At 47.1% G+C, this 20,029-nt stretch overlaps 1 protein-coding gene across 1 annotated transcript in view; it reads left to right on the forward strand.

Moving 5' to 3' along the window:
- The window catches only part of LOC149325237 (histone-lysine N-methyltransferase PRDM9-like), a 45,172-nt gene that overhangs the window by 13,127 nt on the left and 12,016 nt on the right, over positions 1–20,029 (forward strand). Inside the window, exons 6-9 of the mRNA XM_089564208.1 lie at positions 4,990–5,066; positions 8,007–8,159; positions 8,704–8,706; positions 17,462–17,651. Of these exons, the coding sequence (XP_089420334.1) occupies positions 4,990–5,066; positions 8,007–8,159; positions 8,704–8,706; positions 17,462–17,651 (423 nt within the window). The remainder of the gene's footprint in view (positions 1–4,989; positions 5,067–8,006; positions 8,160–8,703; positions 8,707–17,461; positions 17,652–20,029) is intronic.

A 20,029-nucleotide genomic window follows, 5' to 3' on the forward strand; every position in this document is an offset into this window, starting at 1 on the left:
GGCGGCTTCACCGGATGAGACGGGTTAATGTTGTCAACAGCAGAACTAATGACTAACCAGGCTATAATCGATAAGGATCCCACCCCTGAGAAGACGCGTAGTTACGATCAATCAAGATGGTATATATGTCATTGCAAGGTCACGTGTCGGAATTGGAACTAGTGTCTCCGCACAGCAGACGCCGACAGAAAGTGATGTCAGCAAACAAGAACTGCCCCGACAAATGCGATTATTGGCTTGTCTGATACATACCCACGCTGAGACGACGCAGTATCTTGCCCGGTGAGGCGTTTTTTGCGCAAAGACTGTGGGCCTCCAAATTGTCGCACAAGTGCCGTACTGGCCGCGTTCGAATCTGGGGGTGATCTAGAACCGAACTGCTAGTCGTAGCCTGCGTCAGGCATAGGTATAGGTCAGTAGTCAACCAACTGTCAACAAAAAATACACGGGGGTTTAAGCAGGCCTTTCCAGTCGGGGTCCTTTTCGCTGGCATGTTCGGTCCAGGAAGTACCCAAGGTGCCTTTGCCGGTATTGTTCCCTAGATTGTTCCACGGTAGCTTGAATCTTGATGAAAATATGTTTACGCGGACTGCCCATTTGTTAGGATTGAAGTATGGTTTGGTCTAATTAATTGTGTATTTACGAAAGTACACTTCAAATACATTGCCAACGCGCAAATCCCATTTCCCGTAACGCGATATCGAGCACTAGACTGTTCTACGACAGCTATAACTGTGCTGCAAATACGTTTAAAAAGACTGCCTTTTTGCTAGAACTGAAGCCTACTTCGGACGAATTAATTTCATATTTACGAAAGTGCACATTTAATAAATTGGCAAGATGCTAAGACCGCATACATACTTTTTCACGTATTTGAAACTTACTCGAAGTATGCTTTAGGATATTTTTGGCAAATTTTAAAAATATATTTCGAATACAAAGCATGGAATTGCAGGAACCTATTTCTCACAGATTTTTAGTGTATTCATGAATACAAAATGTGTTAAAAAATGATATAAACATCCCACCGTATATTCCAAACGTATTAGTTTTCGCTAAGGGTCGCTACGTTTACGTTCTCTCCGCTGAATAATGACTGTCGTATTTATTTATTTACATTACCCCTCAGGGCCACTGGAATTACAGAGGAGGAGTGGTAAATGTGTAATAACGGAGAGAAAATACAGTCGGTTACATGATTGTTAAACAGCACAATGTTAGATAGTGCTACGCGGAACTGATCATAATTTTCAGGGCCAGCAACTTCTCTGGGAAGGTGGTTCCAGTCACGTGAGGTTCGCGGCAGGAATGACTGCGAGAAGAATTTCATGTTACATGACACAATTCCAACTTTGTGATTATGATCAATGCGGCGGGATAGATAAATAGGTGATCACGAAGAGCGGAATGATGGTACAACTTGCAGAACATGGCGACAAGAAACTTTTCTACGCAACGTCAGCGATGGGAGGCAGAGATTATATACTTCACAGTGGTTATTACTCCCTGCGCGGTTGTAGATAGCAAGGATAAAACGTACGGAGTTATTCTTCATCATCTCAAGATCATTAATGAAGTTGTCATGAGTAGGGCCCCATACTGGTGTTGCATACTGGAGTATGGATGGTATTAGTGTTTGATAAAACAATGGTTTCAAATTAGAAGGAACACTAAAAAAGTTGCGACGTAAGTAGCCTAGCATGCGATTAGCATTTTTAATCATGTTCTCGGTATGAAGAGATCAGCTAAGATTACAACTAATGTGAACGCCAAGTTATTTGTATCACGTGACTGATTGTAACGAAATGTTATTCATGTACTAGTGAGGTGGGGCGGAAGTTTTTCTAGATACGTACATGCATGACTTTGCATTTTTAAGGTATTACCTGCATTAACCATTCTTTGCACCGATTCCCTATTGTGCTGAGGCCTCATTGAAGCAATATAATGTCTTTAGCGTCGGTAATTTCTCTAAAAATACGTAGTCATCAGCGAATAGGTCAATACGAGAATTAACAAGAGAGGGGAGAACAGAAAAATGATGGCTGTAACGTTAAGAGACTGGAAGCGGGCAGAATGTGTGAGGGAACAAACGCGTGTTAACGACATCCTAGCCGAAATCAAGAGGAAGAAGTGGGTTTGGGCAGGGCATGTAATGCGAAGGCAAGATAACCGCTGGTCCTTGAGGGTAACGGAGTGGATTCCAAGAGGAGGAAAGTGTAGCATGGAGGGGCAGCAAGTTATGCAGGCGGATACGAGTAAGAAGTTTGCTGGGATACGGTGGCCATAACTGGCAAAGGACATAGTTAACTGGAGATACATGGGAGAAATCTTTGCCCTGCAGTGTGCGTAGTCAGGCTGATGATGATGATGATGATGTCCTTTGCGCGTTTTCTCATAAACGTTGTAGGACATAAGAGGTTCCCTGAAAAATGCTTTTATATAGGTGTGAGCAGAAGGTTTTCCCCTCCTCTCATACTAGTCATGCCCGCCGTTCTTCTACTGTCTTTGTTTTGTACAGTGTGGGGCTAACAGTCTTCAGGGTTTATTGTTGGTGAAGCTAAAAGGGCCCGTCAGCATTATTCAAAGTCCGGTATTCTTGCAACTCTGTTTCGACATTACGCCATTGGTGTTCCTGTGCTGCTGCAATAGCCTCTGTAGTATCATGCGCTGTAGGAAGGGCGTGTTCCTGCAAATATTTGGTATGATTCTTTCGTTATGCACCTCGTTCTTCGCCCCATGACTGCTCCGGAACTGTCATTATCACCTGCGGCATGTTGTACCACACCCGAGATTGTTGTCGGTGCATTACGCATCCCATTGCAAACGCACACAGTCCTCTTTGAAGAACATGGACGACAACTCTATCCAATTATTGTTCTGAATAAAAACTGCTTTTCTGGCTTTTGCTGGTTATGTTAATGTTTGTCTGGCTGCAAGAGACGCATTTCTCGGCGAGGAACTTGGATTGCAAAATTTTCTGACCACTCGATCCAAACTTGTTGCGTTCTCACCGAATTGGACGGGTTGCCACTGCCTTGAATTGAGTATAAGTGTTGCCTACTCCCTGGGATCTGTGCCCAAAATCACTGTCGATATATCCGTTTTACATGCGAAATAGGTCGATGATGGCGGCACCTGTATATACTGTTTTATTTATTTTTTTAGTTTCTAAAAGCTCCGCTTTGGGTGAGAGCGTCTATTCGTATTAGACATGGTACCTTATCAATACAGGTCCACTTCCGCACAGGTCCACTCTGTTCCTTTTAAAGTGAGTGCGAGAAGAGGGTTGGGAATGCTTATCATACGACAGTCTGGCGTGCTTGCTCCTGTCGCCGCGGCAAATCGGTTGATTGGTTGGTTGGTTTATTGGGGTTTAAAGTCCCAAAGCGACTCAGGCTATGAGGGACGTCGTAGTGGAGGGCTCCGGGAATTTCGACCACCTGGGGTTCGTTAACGTGCACTGACATCGCACAGTACACTTGGCTTCTAGAATGTCGCCTTCATCGAAGTTCGGCTGCCGCGGCCGGGATCGAACCCGCGTCTTTCGGGTCAGCAGCCGAACACGGTAACCACTCAGCCACCGCAGCTGGGTCAAATTGGACTGAGTTCAGCACCAGCCTGATATTCGTCCACGACCATGGCCGCTGTCGCCACATCATCACGGCGTTCTTATTGAGCTAACAAGTCCATAATTCTTGGAAGTCAATTTTGAGTATCGGAATATTGTAAGGTACTCTTATGAAAATATTCAATTCAATTCAATTCAATTCAATTCAATAAACCCCTAAAGGCCCTCAATCGAGGGTATTACATTGGGGGGAGCAATGACACACAACACAAAAAAAATAAAAATGAGCAAGCGCCAAGGTGCAATACATAACTACAGAAAGCACATGTAGAAAACAAAACAAGAAATAAACAAAAACCTGTAGTATACATTGTAATTTACACGAAAAAAGTACAGATAGTGTTTTAGAGGCATAACGACCGCAGGAACAAAACAAAAAAACAAAGAACCTGAATGCAGCATGTGGTACAATCAATTAGTAAAGCTGAACAGACATTTGGGTTAGAAGGTCCTGAAACTTGTTAAGATCCCGTTCAGAAGCGATGTGTGATGGTAGATTATTCCGGTCGACTATAGTACGTGGTATGAAAGAGTTAGCAAAAGAAGTGTGGCATGATATGCGTTTAACTTTCAGCGGGTGATCGCGACGTGGAAAAAAAGATTCAGGTGATTGAAAAAAATCGTCATGGAGCAAAACATGATGGTAAAGTTTATGGAAAAGGGTCAAGCGTGATAGTTTGCGGCGATGTGATAACGTATCAAGTTCGGCGCGAGCCTTTAGTGCGGTGACGCTAGTATAACAAGAATAATCAGAAAAGATGAATCTAACACCTCGGTTTTGCAAAGATTCCATGTCATCTATAAGGTATGCTTGATCCGGGTCCCAGATGGCCGACGCATATTCGATTTTAGGCCGTATTAAGGTACCGTATGCTAGTTTTTTTAGGTGAAAAGGCGCTTGTTTAAGGTTACGTTTTAGTAGACCCAGAGAGCGGCTAGAAGCTGCAAGAATATGGCTAAGATGGTAATTCCATGTTAAATTAGACTGAAGGTGTAGTCCCAAATACTTGTAGGAAGGTAATGGTCCGTTCCTCCGATGCGTAGTGAAGCCTTTTTTCATCGCTCTCATCGAGTAGTTAAGGATGCCATTGGAGACCAATGGGGAACGTTTCTGACGATAGAATGAGTGTTAATGTCAGAAAAAAAATGTAAGCCTGCCGAGGTGAGATCTGCGAATAGATCGACTGTTAAAGTGAAAACGTACGGCATATGAACAAATTGCGTTCCTCAAATATTTCCTTTTCAAAACTGCACTTCTCCAACATTTCTTGGTATGAAGAATTCACATTTCTTTTTTTTCTCTGCACTCTGTGACGGCTGTGTATAGGTAAAAAGAAAAAAAATGTGCATAATTTCAGTTAACGCTTGGTGCCTGCGAGACCAACCCAGTAAGTGCCGCGCCCACGGACCGTCCGGCTATGATAAAGATACGACAGTAAGTGGTGCATACAAAATTTCAATTTCAATGCTTCTCCAGCCTATTCTCATCGTGGGCAGTTATCGCGGAAGAATGCTTATTAAGCAGAGCGGTGTTCCGTAGCATTCAGCCTTGTGAAGTATGCTCTCAGACACAGTTTATTGAGCCTAAGACTAGCAGGATGACGGCGACTACCTCATCTAGTCCGTTGCTTCATACTACAGGTTCAGCCTCTGTTTTATAGGTTTATTATTTTTGTTAACGGGGAACAACAAGTAATTCCATCTGATAAACATAATCTAAATGATTAATACGTTTAAAATATATCAAATTTTTAAATAGTTCACGCTGAAGAGAGGGCAGGAAGGGGAGCTTCTTGACCTTACAAACAAAGTGAACAAGGGAGAGGGGATCCTCAGGGCGTATAGGCATTGTTTTGACGAAGGTCTTTTCGACAACGGAAGTCCTCTCGTCAAAACGTTGGCTGCGCACCCTGAGGCTCTTCTCTCATTTCTTCGCTTTGTTTTCAATGTAGCTGTCAGATGGCGTTGAAACTGAGGCTTTAATGGGTTTTGAAAATAAAATGTTCAGCAGTAAACAAGTCATTTTTGTGTGTAGGTTACGCGACCAGCGAGCGCAGAGTGAGCGGATAATTCTCATCAACGATCCTCTATTACTTAACTAATATCAGCAATTAACTTTTAGTGTCACTCGCTGGGGTGCACATTTACGTTGAAATCTCAGTGTCGATCGCACCCTTAGATTGTTCGGTATAGCAGCATTCTCCTAGCACGCTTGTGTCTCGAAATATTTCCCTCCCAATCACAATTCATTTTCCAGATTTATGAACGCTGGATGGGGGCTTTCGGTATTTTACGCATCGGTTTCTTTTGCGAACAACGCAGAGCAGCAGGAGAAACCGATAACCATTTGATTTTCATTTTCTGCTGGTTTAACCGAAGAAACGCATCATGTAGGAGCTGTGGAGTTTCGCCCCCCATCAACTCTCTTGCACGTCCAATTACGCGAAGTTGGAGATTTGAATGGGAATACAATAGTCACAGGAGAGTGCGGCGAGAATTCTACAAATCGGGGTTAACTAAGAATACGTCCCCCTTCATTTTGGAGGTGTCAACATGTGTATGGATTGCAGTGGCTTATAAGGTTTGCTCCGGCAAAAAAAGCCGCGGTCTGTGTGTGTGAAGCTCGTAAATGGAAGACGCATTTTTGCCTGTTGTGTGTGTGTGCGAGTGTGTGCGTGTGTGTGCGTTTGTGTGTGTGCGAAGCCTTCAACGTCGACCCTGGACGTTGGTGACTTCATACACACACAGGCAAAAATGCATCCTCCAGTTACGGGCACCCACCACCGCCTTGAGGCTGCGCCAACCGCACACCTCCACCCTCCCGATGTCTTCACCCACCAGAAGATGATGTAGTGACACAAACTGCGAAGGCGAAATCCAATTCAATGACGCGATGCGAAGGAGGTCAATGCGAAAACGAATATACATCCAATATCACTCACAGAGATTTGTCGCATCAGGTGTATTGAAGCGTGTCTATTAAGGCGAAAGCCTTTAAAGGCTCATACTGTCGTCCATTAACAAAGTGTGTCGAACGCGTTTGGCTCGGGAACTAAAAAAGATAGAAGAAAACCAATGGTTTCTTCAGATAGACGAGAAAAAATGAAACTAGAAGCCAAGTTTGATGACTGTAGATTAATTAACTAATTATAGGCAAAATTTAGAAATTGCGTCGAAATAGCGTGGAAGTCAATATAGCCATGTGAACGGTGTGACGTCACATCCTCCGGAAGTCGTCTGGCATAGTGGAAATTGTCACAGAATGGTCGGAAAAATGACGGATTTCTGTCAAATTAGATGCAAAAATGTATTATTAAGTGTAATTCACGCTTAAGATCCCCGAAAGATGCATAATTTTGGTATCGATATATCCACGGGAACGGTGTGACATCACATCCTCTGGAAGTCATCCCGGCATAGTGATAATTGTCACAGAATGGGCGAAAAAACGTTGGATTTGTGTCAAATTAGAAGGAAAATGTGTAATTAAGCGTAATTAACACTCAAGATCCTCGAAAGACAGTTTTGGTATCGATACAGCCACGTACTGGAACGGTGTGACGTCACGTGCACCGGAAGTCGTCATGGCATAGCGTGCTCGGCTTTCGCCTCTCAACACTTTAGTTGCCAAAGTGTCCTCGCAATTTTTTTGTTTGTTTTTTTTTGCTGCGTTAGCACTAGCGCTTCCACTCAGCCGCTTAGCCGTTGACTGTCAGTTGTGTACATGCTGTGCGCTCACCGAGTTGCGGGCAACCTGCCCTAAGTCGCGCACCTGCCCACCAGATTCTGAGCAAACCGGCCACCGTGGCACGTGGCAGTTCCGCGCATCGCTTAACCGCCTCACCTCTGCGCCAGGATTGGTATGAGGACCCTCAGGGGGATCTAGGAATGTGCACTCAACAAAGACAAATTCGGCATATATGGGCATTAATCCATGAACTCTATCGCGACATTCCGTTAAGGCGGAGCCCTTAGTAGTCAAATTTAACAGAACAACAACTAGTGCTAGCCCACCTATGTCGCATTTGGCCTAATTAAGCTAAATCTCGGGATTTTTTTTGCATTTTTGAATACCTTATTAGGAAGAGATGAATTAAGATTCAATTATCGTTTTTTTGTTTGAGCCAGCCTGATTACATAACATACCTGCAAAAACAGCTTTCGGGCACCGCTGATCGCTTGCCTTCAAAAAGCCTGAAAACATTTTTTAACACCTCGTATGAAATAATTGTCTGAAATCTTCAAGCCTACTTGAAGTTCATTCTGCCTGCAGCTAATGCTGGAATACAGTGTAGTCAGCACCTCTATGAGACAGTTATTTACTTGAAATGGTGTAATATACGCCTAGCTTCGTTGAATGCCCTTTTCTTTGCAGCTCTCAGTGGAGAGCTTGGAGCGAGCTAAAGAGAGTCTGCCGGATGGTCTGGTGATCTTCCGCTCCAGGCTGAGAGGGGCCCAGCTCGGAGTCTTCACGCTTGCGTCGCTCAACGAGGGAGTGTGCTTCGGCCCCTACAAATCCTCGAATGTGGTGGGTGGCGACACAAGTCGACGCATCCTCGAGGCATACCAATTTATTCCGTATATCGCGTACAAATAAACGGCCTGTGCGCTGTGATTGTGATGCCATAAAAGTAACCTGGAGCTTGTACAGCGTTGGGTTGGTCACGCTACTAGTACTGCCCCAAGATATAGACGTAAACGCGAACAAACTTTCATCAACATATCTTTCCTCTGGTATACTGCGGTACTCGCATTTCTGTTCACGAATATTTAGAAAAGATATTGATTTCGAAGAAAACAATAACACACAGGATGCTACAAAACTACAAAATATCTTTCACGTTTCATAAAGCAAATATCTTATTGAGGCACCTTGCATGTAAAAAAATTTAGGGGGGACTTTGTTGACCTAAAGTGCAGTGAGGCGAAAGCCTTAAGCGTGGTGTTGCTGCTAGTGTCATTTATGTGTGATTAAGATTATTTGTGACTCTTAAATGCTGGAAGCACTGGAGGGCGTTTCTGCGAACACTCTCCAGCGTCCTGGACAAGGAGAACAACGCATGCGTTGGCAGGAAGTAGCTATTTACATGGCTACAGCACTCCATGTAAATAGTCACATATGTTGTAATGCACTGTATTCCCACGCCCACGCCTTTGAAGGCAATAAAGAAAAAAAAAAGTTGGCAGGAAGTAGCGTAGCCATTAGCACGCTCCGCTACGGAACGGAAGGATGCTGGTTGAATCCCATCGTGCACAACATTTTTTTTTTCTGGTCTGACTAGAAAAAGCGTGACACTTCTGCTGACAACCTTCTGCTAAAATCTTTTGTCGTTAAAGAACCCCAGGTGGTCGAAATTTCCGGAGCCCTCCACTACGGCGTCTCTCATAGCCTTAGTCGCTTTGGGACGTTAAACCCCATAAACCAAACCAAACCTTTTGTCGACAACGATGAGGCATTTCTGCCTAGAAAGATTCGCCGTGGACTGCCCTGGTTTGGAGACGTGCACATCAGCGGTGCTGTTTCCTAACAACGTATTTCATTTTCCAATTGTCTCGTCCTCGTTAATTGGTGACTGCTCCTAGTGACGTACCCTGATGGAGAACACGTCACGCTGCTCGTCAAAGAAACGCGGCCATGTTGTTACTTGCACAAATACCTCCCGCGCCCATGTCAAACTGGCCGACCAGCGCTGACGCCGATGAGTGACGGAGTATGAAGACGCGTTTTAAGGCGAAAGCCTTTAATGCCTCATTGTTGTCGACACAAGGCTGTCAACAGAAGCTTGTCACCAGAGGTGTCACGCTTTTGACGAGTGTCCACCGAGATATGTGAGACAGGTACTGCCTACTTTCCTTTCCTCAAGCACAATTTTCATTTTCTTCATTAGGGCCCCTCTTTCTTCTTTCACTGCCACTTCCTCCCTTCCTGTACGGTGCGGTTCATCTGTCCACCGAGATGACAGAGAATCACTGCCCCGTTTCCTTTCTTCAAAGAGCGTTGCGTTCAAAGGGCAAGGCATCGCGCCGAACGGGTGGTGGCGTTCCGTGGACTCCCTGGCAGCGCTACAGCAAGCTGTCGCGTTCCACTCCGAAAGGCTAAGGTTAGGAGTCATTAATTAGTAGTTAATTAGTATCCAGTGGTTAATCAGTAAATAGCCATTAATTAGTGATTTGTTCATACTTAGTAATTAATACTTCGTTATGTGTGACGTCATTCAGTGGTGACGGCACCAGTGCCACAGAGGCAGTCAAAGTGGTACGGAAAACGCTTTCGTCTCTACGCACTTTAGACAGTCAAAGTGGCCCCTGAGCTTTTTTACAGGTCTGATGAGTTCTATCGTCTTTAAACTATAGTCTCGACACAGAATCTGGGCGGTGATTGCGAGGCGAATAGTCGCAGCCCACGCAGCAATGCCGAATATTTCAAATAGATGTTTTCACTCTCGTCCTGTGTAGGACTGCCGTTTGCCAATGCGTTTTCAGTACTGGGCCACTTAGCTGTGCTGCTTGGGAGCGTGGTTCGTGTGACGCGGCCGGACTGGGTGCGGTGACAGGAGGCCGGCTGGCGGCGCGTCCAGACCGGCCGTGTTTGTGATTGGCTGTCCCCACCTTCAGTCACTTTCCTTTCAACCGACGTCACGGCCAAAGGAAATAGGTCGTCTGAAAATAAGACCCTATGTGTCTCATACTTCGATACAACGGGGAGACTCTGAATATGCTAGGAAATTTTCAACTTTGAGCAAAATGTCTTGTTATCCAGTAGAGCCAAAATTGACCAAATTTGTCTGAGTAAAACTATTCTATCTGTTAGGGTGAAATAAAAACTACGAAGAATATTTACAGCATTGGAATCAGTGCGAAAACACGAATTTGGGCTACGTTGAAGACGACGAATAGCGGGCAGCGCCGCGAGACAGAGCGCTCGCGTTAGGCCAGCTAGCAAAAGACAAGGAAACAGACAACGGACGATTTTGCTCGGGGTTGGTACCCACTGGATTAATGAAAAGGGTTTTGGATTGTATCCTTTTATGCAGTCATAGAAAGGACAACTGTCTATGTGGTGCTTCTATTACTCAAAACAATAGAAAGATTTGGTTCTGGACCTGATTCTTGTTTTACAGTAGATGCATTTAAACGCGCCTTTTATGCACTGAAGGGCAATGCCGTTAGCGCTCTTCGACATGGTTGTAAGCTTTAAGCTCCGCAACTGATTCGCTGTACTTTCGCTTCTAGCAGATTTCTTCAGTGCACAGCTCATTGCACTGAGTAACACAAGAAAGGATCCAAAGCGCTTTGCATGCTTATAGCGTTTAACTTGCCCTAATTGTTACTATCAGAACATGACTAATCGTTTCAGCATATATTTAAACATACTGACTGCGCCGGCGTATGGCCTAACGTGGACTCTGTAATGTTAAAAGGTTCAAACATCTAACAAGGTACACCTAACAGGGAGAGGATCGTGTCACGTGTGTCTCAAGATTAGAGTTTTCATCTTTTCCGACAAATGGTGAAGAGCGTGTGGTCTCTAGAAAATCTATAATTTTAGCCGCTTCAACGACGCTCGCGGGATTTGTCGCCGCCCGCCAAAATTCTCGAACGCGTTGCTTGTATACTGGCATGAGCGCCGCGGAGCGACGGCCGCTGGGTCGAGGCGATGCTAGGGTGGTCATTTCCGCTATCGTCTGCCGCGCAAGCACACCGTGCACTATGGCCTCGGACCCAGCGGACACCGCTGCGCGGCGCTCATGCCAGTATACAAGCAACGCGTTCGAGAATCCGTGTGAAGTTGGCGGGCAGTGGTACTATGCCGGGCCTTGTAAATAAAAGCAATGTTGCCTGTTTTCTGACAGAGGCACGGTAGAGTTTTTTAACGCCGTTCCACCCGTTTGGACTAGCGCAACTGAAGCCACTGAGTTTCGCCTTGCGCTGTTTGCGGACAAATCTCGGGTTTCCTCTCATGAACTGCTTAATCGTGATCGCGGAATTTCAGTTTGATGCCTCGCTGAAAATTATTCTGGAGCCATATGTCGTAATATTTAATTCTTGTTGCGGTTCATTGGGTCGGGACACAATTGTGGAGATTCAGGTTGGGTAGCAAACCGACCAATCATAGGCACAGCCTGTTTGGATGTGGCGCCGTCGCCTCTGGAGCAAACGTGTCACAGAGGCCATGCTCTGCGTCTCGCAGTGCGCGCATGCACGGTTTTAGGGCGACAGCCTTTAAAGAGGTAGAGACATCAAATTCCAAGGTTGTACAAAAGACTGCCATACGTTTCCTTTGTATGTGAGGACCATAAGAGCGAAGTATTAAATTTAAGGGATGTCTAGAACATATTTTAATTTCATTTTAAAATCTGTGAAAATGCTCACTCTTGAAGTCTGAGCCATCGCTAGTGCATCAATGTGAAGTAGGTAACAGAGAAGAAAACACAAACAAGTATTTTCTACGGCATTGCGCAGTTTTCTGACGTACGGGATCAAGTTTTGCGGTTTCCCGGCCTAGCAACCTTGGTTACGAGTGCTCACGAGTCTTTTTTTCTGCACGCTCGCGAGTGCGACGGTGCTTTACGCCCGGCTCCGCGGCGTTGCCGCAGGCGATGTCGTTGTCGAAAGATCCACTTTTGCAGAGGAATATTGCTGGTGCTCTAATCTAGGAAGCATTCTCTGGTATCATGGATGTTATGTATTTTCTTGTGCGAACGTGAAGTACGCCGAGCATGCCGGCCGGCCGGCCAGCCTGGATCCCGTCTGCCGGCGTCATAACAACGAGCTAAATTGTGTTCTTGACGTAAATAATAAGCCCTGGGATAAGAAATGTGAAAAATGTGTCATTTTTTAGGATCGCTGACCAATACTGAGCTGCTGGCAAAGGTAACGACTGTGATACGAGCAAACTTCTTGCCACAACCGCCTCGCAGCTGCCGCTGGCCCGACGTTGGGGTCCGACTCGCCTGGCGCCCGCTCGCTTCGCTGCTAAAGGCGTCGCGGAGATTTACCATACTATTATTTTATTGTGAGATGATGCTGTTGACAGTAAAGCGATGAGTAGAGTAGGCCTTTTATTATAGCTAAGGCGACTTCCGAAGCGCCGGCCGCTGCGGCTCCAATGCGAAAGACGCTATAGGCCTAGCGACGACCAAGGCAGCGAGGCAGCAGCAGAGCTCGCCGCCCGGAGCGCCCGCGAGCGGTGCCGTTGCCGAAAGCTCGAAACATAAGCAGGCATGCTTTATCGCTGCTCGAGCAGTCTTTCTGATAACAAGGCGATCTTGTCTTTTCTTGTGACATTTGTACACCATCCCAAGCAGCGCTCAGGCACTGCTGCACGGCGGCGAAGTGCGATACCGATTGTGGGCGGAGCTTGGGTACAGTGGCGCAGCGATGCTCACCGCTCCGTGTGTCCCTGCTTGCAGTGGGGTGGCAGTTCGCAAGCGACGATCGGTGCGGCGCGTCGGCCAAGTGGCCATATGGTTTGATGAATGTTGCTGCGAGTGCATTATTTGTCTACATAATGATTGCATTTTGCGCTCTGAGCTCGGTACTCGCTTTTGGTCGGCGAATGTTTTCGCTCGGCCACCGGTCTGCCCAAGACGCGTCGGCGGACGGGTCTCGTCGGCATCTTTGGTCGGCGACGTTGTCACACTAGGACGACGCTTGGTCGTTGGGGGCGTCGTCGTCGTCGTCGGTGCAGTGTGACTGGCTAGTCGGGGAACGACCAGGTTGGCCGACGCGACCGTCGGCATCGGGGTCCCGTCGGCCAACGTTTATAGATACTTTTTAGTTCCATAACTCCTCCTCTGAAAGCGGGCGCCGCTTGTACCCGGGCGGTGAGAGGGCGCTGCAGTAAAGGTTTGCGCGGTCGCCGGCGAGCGTGCGGCTCCTCTCCTGCAGCCCGTGCGCGGGTTTGTTGTTGCCTTTTTTTTGACCATTTGTGTTCCTGTGCGCTCTGCGAACACATGGTCCTCATCGTGCACTCAGAACAACAAACGCTGCTGGCCGTGAAGCAGCTTTCGAGCACAACGATGCCCACTTGCTTCGTGCCCGGCTGTACCAGCGGGTACGAGAGCAGCCCGGAGAAACGCCATCCGTACGGAAGCAAGAGGAAATATCAAACTCACTGCATCAAATCAGACCGTTGAGTCCCTGAGGGTGACATTGATGTCAGTGCTGTCCATTATAGACACAACAAGGGCGTCAGCTATATACTCACAACGAAGTTAAACCAAGACCCGCTTGAGGTTATTAGACTGGCACATTAAAAAAGCCTAGAAATGCACATATATAATGTTTTTTTTTAATTCAGAGATTTTTTTGCCTAGTGAGGTCATTAGGAGGTGACGAAGACCACCCTACAGTGACCAAGTTCAGCCAATTATTTAGGCTGCTTTCTTTTACACACCTATTTAAGTAGCTATGAAAGGGAACAGTGAGACGGAAACTGATCGTGTCTTAATTAGTGCCTTCGAGAGCCTCGGAGAAAAGCGTCGCGACGCCCTCATCCAGAAAAAGGCTAGAAAGAACAGATCTGGCAGGAGCTGATGGCGATACCTTTCAGGGACCTCTCCACTCTTCAATGCCTCCAACGACCACAGATACAGTGTTCCATCACCAAAAGAAACAGCCTTGTACTATTTGGCAGGCTATGTGGCTTTCAAAATGAAAAATAAGGTGCAATGTGAACTCTGTGACGCAATGTGACGCACTTGGCAGGCAGGATTCTCTGCTGCGTGAGGCTATGCTCATTACTGAGCGCGAGTATGTTAGTGGCAGTCTCGCGTACCCTTCCGAAAAGATGTTTGCCTGTGTAAGCGCGGTAGAGGGTGCTATAAAACAGGCTTGAAAGGGTAAGTTGTTCGGTAACCTGTTTTGGAACGTGCTGGATTCTCTTGTAAAGAAAGACACGAATGGTGTTGGTTTACCAGAGCATGCTGAGGTGTTCACAGCTCAATTAATTTAATTTTATTTAGTGACGCGCATGCACTTCTTTGCGCGAGCAAAGTGCTTGGAAAATAGTAGTGCCGTTAGAGCTCAAAAGGAGCGAAAGTAGGCGAAGCTTGTCTGACAAATCAGTTGACAGCAAATCTGTCAACAACGATGTTTAGTGGATTTGTGAATAAAATTTTTCTATTTAAATGCCAAGGGCCTTGAATTACTCTTGCATTTCGCCTACACCGGTATCGAACTCGCGGCTTTCGGGAAAGTAGCCGCGGGCCGTAGCCATTGAGACAGCGGCGGGTTTTATTTGCACCAGTATTGCTGCAATAAAACGTAAAAGTAATTTTGCGCGAAATGCGAGACACAACAGCCAGTCGCGAAAAACTGGTTCGGCGGATAATCCGAACCTATGAAGTAGCAAGGTTTGGTTCATCTCACGAGAAGCAGAATCGAAGCATGCATTTCGTCAATGCCCGTACAAAACGGCCGCTTGTGACACGGCTCAGAATACCGCTCTGAAGTTCGCAAACGCGCTAAGCACACGTATGTTATGAAATACCTCCGGGCAAGAGCCGGAAACAAAAAACAGCAGTCGCGCAGCGATGATTCGAATGCGAGTGCTCATGCAAAACGCTGCACGCTAGCAGACGACTCTCGTTCTCCTACCTCAACCCGCGATTGCAGCGCCGCGGTGGCGGGGACGGCGACAGGCCGCCTGCTCCCTACGGGCGCTGCGAGGAGTTATGGAACTAAAAAAGTATCTATAAACGTTGCCGTCGGCCTAGTGTGAACGCGCCTGAACTGCGCGCTGGTCCCAGGCTGCTCTAGTCGTCGCTAGGCCTAGGTGATTTCGCTTCGAAGCCGCAGTTGACGGCGCTTTAGAAGTCGACTGTGCTATAATAAAAGGCCTACTCTTCACATCGCATTAGTGCGAACTCGTCCCATAATACAAGATAAGTTCGATTTCCACGACGCCTTCAGCAACGGAGCTAGCAGACGAGCAGCGCGCACGAAGCAGCAGCGTCGAGCTGTCGGGATAGGACAACGTCGGCGTGAGGTCGGCGCTGTTGTCGGCAGAGTGTGACACACGGGTCGGCCGACGGCTGCTATCTCGGCGACGCGACGGCGATGCGCTCGTCGGGCGACGACCGGCGCTCGGTCGGCGTCTGCGCAGTGTGACAGACGCGTCGACAGCACGAAAATCGCTGCCGCCGACCATCGCCAGACTGAAATCGGCCGATCGTCGGCCTAGTGTGAACGCGCCTTTACCACGTTGCCTACACGCTCGGCGTTCGCTGGCACAATCTGAGCTACGTCGGGCCTGACGCCTGCCTCCTCTTCGGAATCGCTGGCCAGCGGATCAAAAATGAAGTGGTTGTCGGGGTTCGAACCGCGGCGTCTCCTTCCTCGTCTGCGTCATCCCGCGATGTCTCATTATCGGTGTCTTCGCCGCAATAAAACTCTTCTTTCCGACTCGGAGCTATTCGGCATGGCGACTTGCCCTCCGCCCGGCTCTCCGTGTTTACGCGCACCACGTGCGTGTCAAGCAGACGACATGCCTACACGACGTCACGGCTTTCCGGACCCACGTGACAACGCATTGTCTGGTTTTTGGCGTCATGCAAGAGCCTGGCAAAACCTGGCAACTACGAACCGAAACCGAAACTGCTGGGTACAAATAACACGATTATTAATTATATAATGCGAGTTCATGCTTCTGAGATGGTGTTGCATGCTCACTGAATCACTACGCATTATTTACAACCCAGAGGTACAACAGAAAAATGTGGTGTCTCTACCCCTTAAATGGCTCATACTGTCGTTCGTTAACAAAGCGTGGCACATGCGTTTAACTCGGGTACCAGAAAAGATAGGAGGCAATCAATGGCTGCTTCACATCGAGGAGGAAAAAATGAACCTACAAGCCAAGTTTGATGACTGTACGGTAAATAGTTAATTAATTATAGGCAAAAATGTCAAAATTGCGTCCAAATAGCGTGGACGCCGATATAGCCACGGGAACGGTGGGTCGTCCCATCCACCGGAAGTCGTCACGGCGTAGTGAAAATTGTCACACAACGGTCGGAAAAACATCGGATTTGTGTCAAATTAGATAGGAAAATGTGTAATTAAGCGTAATTAGCACTTAATATCATCGAAAGATATATAATTTGCGTATCGATATAGCCACGGGAACGGTGTGACATCACATCCACCGGAAGTCATCACGACATAGTGTCCACGGCTCACGCCCCTCAACACTTTAGCTGCCAAAGTGTCCACGTGATTTAGTATAGAGTTCGCAGATCGAAGCAAATTACTGCTCATGAATATCTCCATCCACGAAAGGGAGAACCAGAAGGGGACATGGTAGAGCGCCCGATTGGGGAGACTAAAAATAAAATAGACCATATTCACACTTTTTTTCTTGAGGCAGAGGTGGCGTCGAAGAAGCTTGACAGGTATCTGAAATGTGTCGTCGTTCTCTGTCATTCGTCGACTTCGGCGTCTGTCCGCCATTGTGGCATGGGCGTCGGGAAAGTTTGCACGAGTCAGTGGCATCATGTGTTTCTACCCCCTGTGAACACTGTGGCGTCACCCCAGAGCCAGCGTCACCGGAGAGCAAAGAGCGATATAGCAAAGACCAAATAAAGTTAAAACGAGACAAAATGGCACAAAATACAGCCCGTGAATAGTGCACTGCACTGACGTGGTCCGAGAAAAACTAAAATTTGAAATTCCCCAGTGCAACCTTTCAAAAAAATAAAAGAAAAGCGCCATTGTTGTGGAACCTTGTGGAGAAGACAGGAATTACCCTGAATCTATGCCATGTGTCCTGTAATGGCGCGTTCGTGTCGTTGTTGAAGCATTCATTTGGCAAAACTTCACATCCAGGAGCAGCGGAGCAGGGGCGAATTGCCGTCTGCTGACAGCGGCCCACAGCGCGCCTTCTGGATGCGCTACGTGAACTGCGCTCCTACTGAGGACCGTGCGAACCTTGTGGCCCTCAACAGAGATGGAGCCACTTGTTACAGCATGTGCAAGGCAGTGGGACCTGTTGAAGAACTGCTGGTGTGGTGCAACGGTAAGTCGCCGACGCTTTGCCAAAAGCAGTGTTGGAGAGAGGAATCACTGGGTATTCACACGTTTCCTAGATACCAAATCTGTTGTTCTAACAATGGGCTGCTTGTCCTCTTATTCCGGGAAGAATAAGCGCAACTACAAGGAATGTCTCTAGTCAGATGGCTAATTTTTGTCCTGATTGCCGCGAAGCACCTAATAAGATAGAGCGAAAACGATATCAAATGAAAGCTCCGAAATAATTCCGCATTCAATCCGCGTGAGAAAAATTAGGAGAGTTACGTCATTTTCATGACGCATTTGCAATGACGCTTTCCGACCAATAAGAGGTGCCACTTCCAAACACAGCTTCTGGAAAAAAAAATGCCAGGAACTTACAATAGAAAGTCAAAGTCAACAAACAGATCAGGGGGGCCGGCTGCAAAAGTGCAAGTTCGGGCCCACCTCTTACTGAAAGGCAAATTGTGCAGATGCTGTTCCCGGCATCGCACATTGTTGCGTCTCGTCACCACGCACGTGTATGAAAGAGCCTTCGTGGGAGGCAAAGCAACTACGTGAGTTATCGAGGGCAGTCACAAACTGCAGAACAAACTGCTCATCGCTTTCACGCATGTGTACGTCTTCCAAATTTACAAGAGCGTGTGGCCTTGGGTGCATTGTGTGCTGTCGTGAAGTGTATGAGAAAGCTTTCGAGGGTTCCTCAAAAAGGTGAGAGCAGTAGTCGTGCTCTGACATACCGTAGTCAACGCCACCTCTCAATGAAAATCACAGGCACATTGCTCATTAAACGACGCGCTGTGCAGTCGGTTGTTGCATGTTTGTTGACTAACTACGCAGGAAGATATTTGACCACAGACGACCATTGCGATTGACTCTGCAGCGGGCCGTTGCGATTTCTACGTTAGAAAACTGTTTTTTGTGCTTTGTGAGCGGAAAAGAATCAGGGTACGTTTTTATGCACGCAAAATCTTGAACACACATCAGCTCTTATAACGCTTGTCTAGCTGAAGCGTGTACACCATTCATACCAATTTAGCTGCATATCATCATCATCATGATCAGCCTGGTTAAATCCATTGCAGGGCATAGGCGTGTCCCATGTCTCTCCATTAACCCTGTCCTTCGCCAGCTGCGGCCTCCGTATCCCCGCAAATTTGTTACTCTCATCCGCCCACCTAACTTTCTGCCGCCCCCTGCTACGCTTGCCTTCTCTTGGAATGCACTCCGTTACCGTTAAGGACCAGCGGTTATCTTGCCCTCTCATTGCATGCTCTGCCCAAGCCCATTCATTTTTCTTGATTTCGACTAGGCTGTCATTAAGCCGTGTTTGTTCCATCACCCACTCCGCCCACTTCCGATCTCTTAAACGTTACACCCGTCATTTTCCATTCCATAGCTCGTTGCGTTGTCCTCAATTTCATTCGAACCCTTTTCGTTAGCCCCAACCATAGTCCTTTAATGTTTTTTCTGGTCACGAAACTCCGGCCAAAGTTTCATACAGGGACAGCGCGCGCCGCTAGTGGCGCGGCTGTCGGCGAGGGGGCATGAGTCGCTGCGCGAGCCCTGCTCGCAGCGGCTGTTTTCCGGCCCACAGGCTCATACTCGCTTGGTAGTTGTGCTTTCTGGGGATCGGTAATTGGACTTAGGATGGACGCTACTTTACTGGTTATCGCCTAACAGCTTGGCTGCAACATCGAGACACTAAAAACCCTCTGCGATCGACGACGGCCTCTAGTAAACCTTGTTAGCGGCTGTTTTCTGGCAAACAATTGACGCGCTTACTTTCTCTCGTTGCTTTGCACAAAAAAGCGATTTTTGTGCACTGATGCAGCCTTCGCATTCATTTTCACCGCAACTTGCCTACAATGTTATTCTGGAAGATCTAGCTTAGCGATCAGTAACATATCTATATGTGTCTGGGTTGCGCCTGTCTCGGCCGAGTCCTTGCTTTCATCTCAGTGCACAAGGCTGCTTAAGGCTGGCGTTTACCTTGTTAGAAGTACTGCAATCTTAATAATGCTGAAAACAAGACGTTATGGCGGCATTTTAAGAACTGGAGTGCGCGCTACAAGAGCGATCACATGACGAATGCACCGGTAGTTTGATAGTGCCATCTCATTTTTTTTTTTGCTGACACTTTTGGTGGTGGCAAAGCCAGCTGCTGAAGACTCCTGCTGCATAAGCCATTTATTTACACTTTGTCACGCTGTGACTTCGGAGGCGCTGACGAGTGCAAGAAAATTCTGAATTTTTGTTGTTCATTGCTCATGTGCTCGCTTCGCGCTACCAAAATAAGAGACAAGCTGTGAGCGGCCACGCAATAAACCAAAAATGAGCAATGATAGAAATCACGGAGAAACATGTACAAAAAATAAAAAGCGC

This window comes from Amblyomma mixtum, chromosome 10, assembly GCF_055824585.1.
Source record: "Amblyomma mixtum isolate Tamu chromosome 10, ASM5582458v1, whole genome shotgun sequence".
NCBI classification, from domain to species: domain Eukaryota; kingdom Metazoa; phylum Arthropoda; class Arachnida; order Ixodida; family Ixodidae; genus Amblyomma; species Amblyomma mixtum.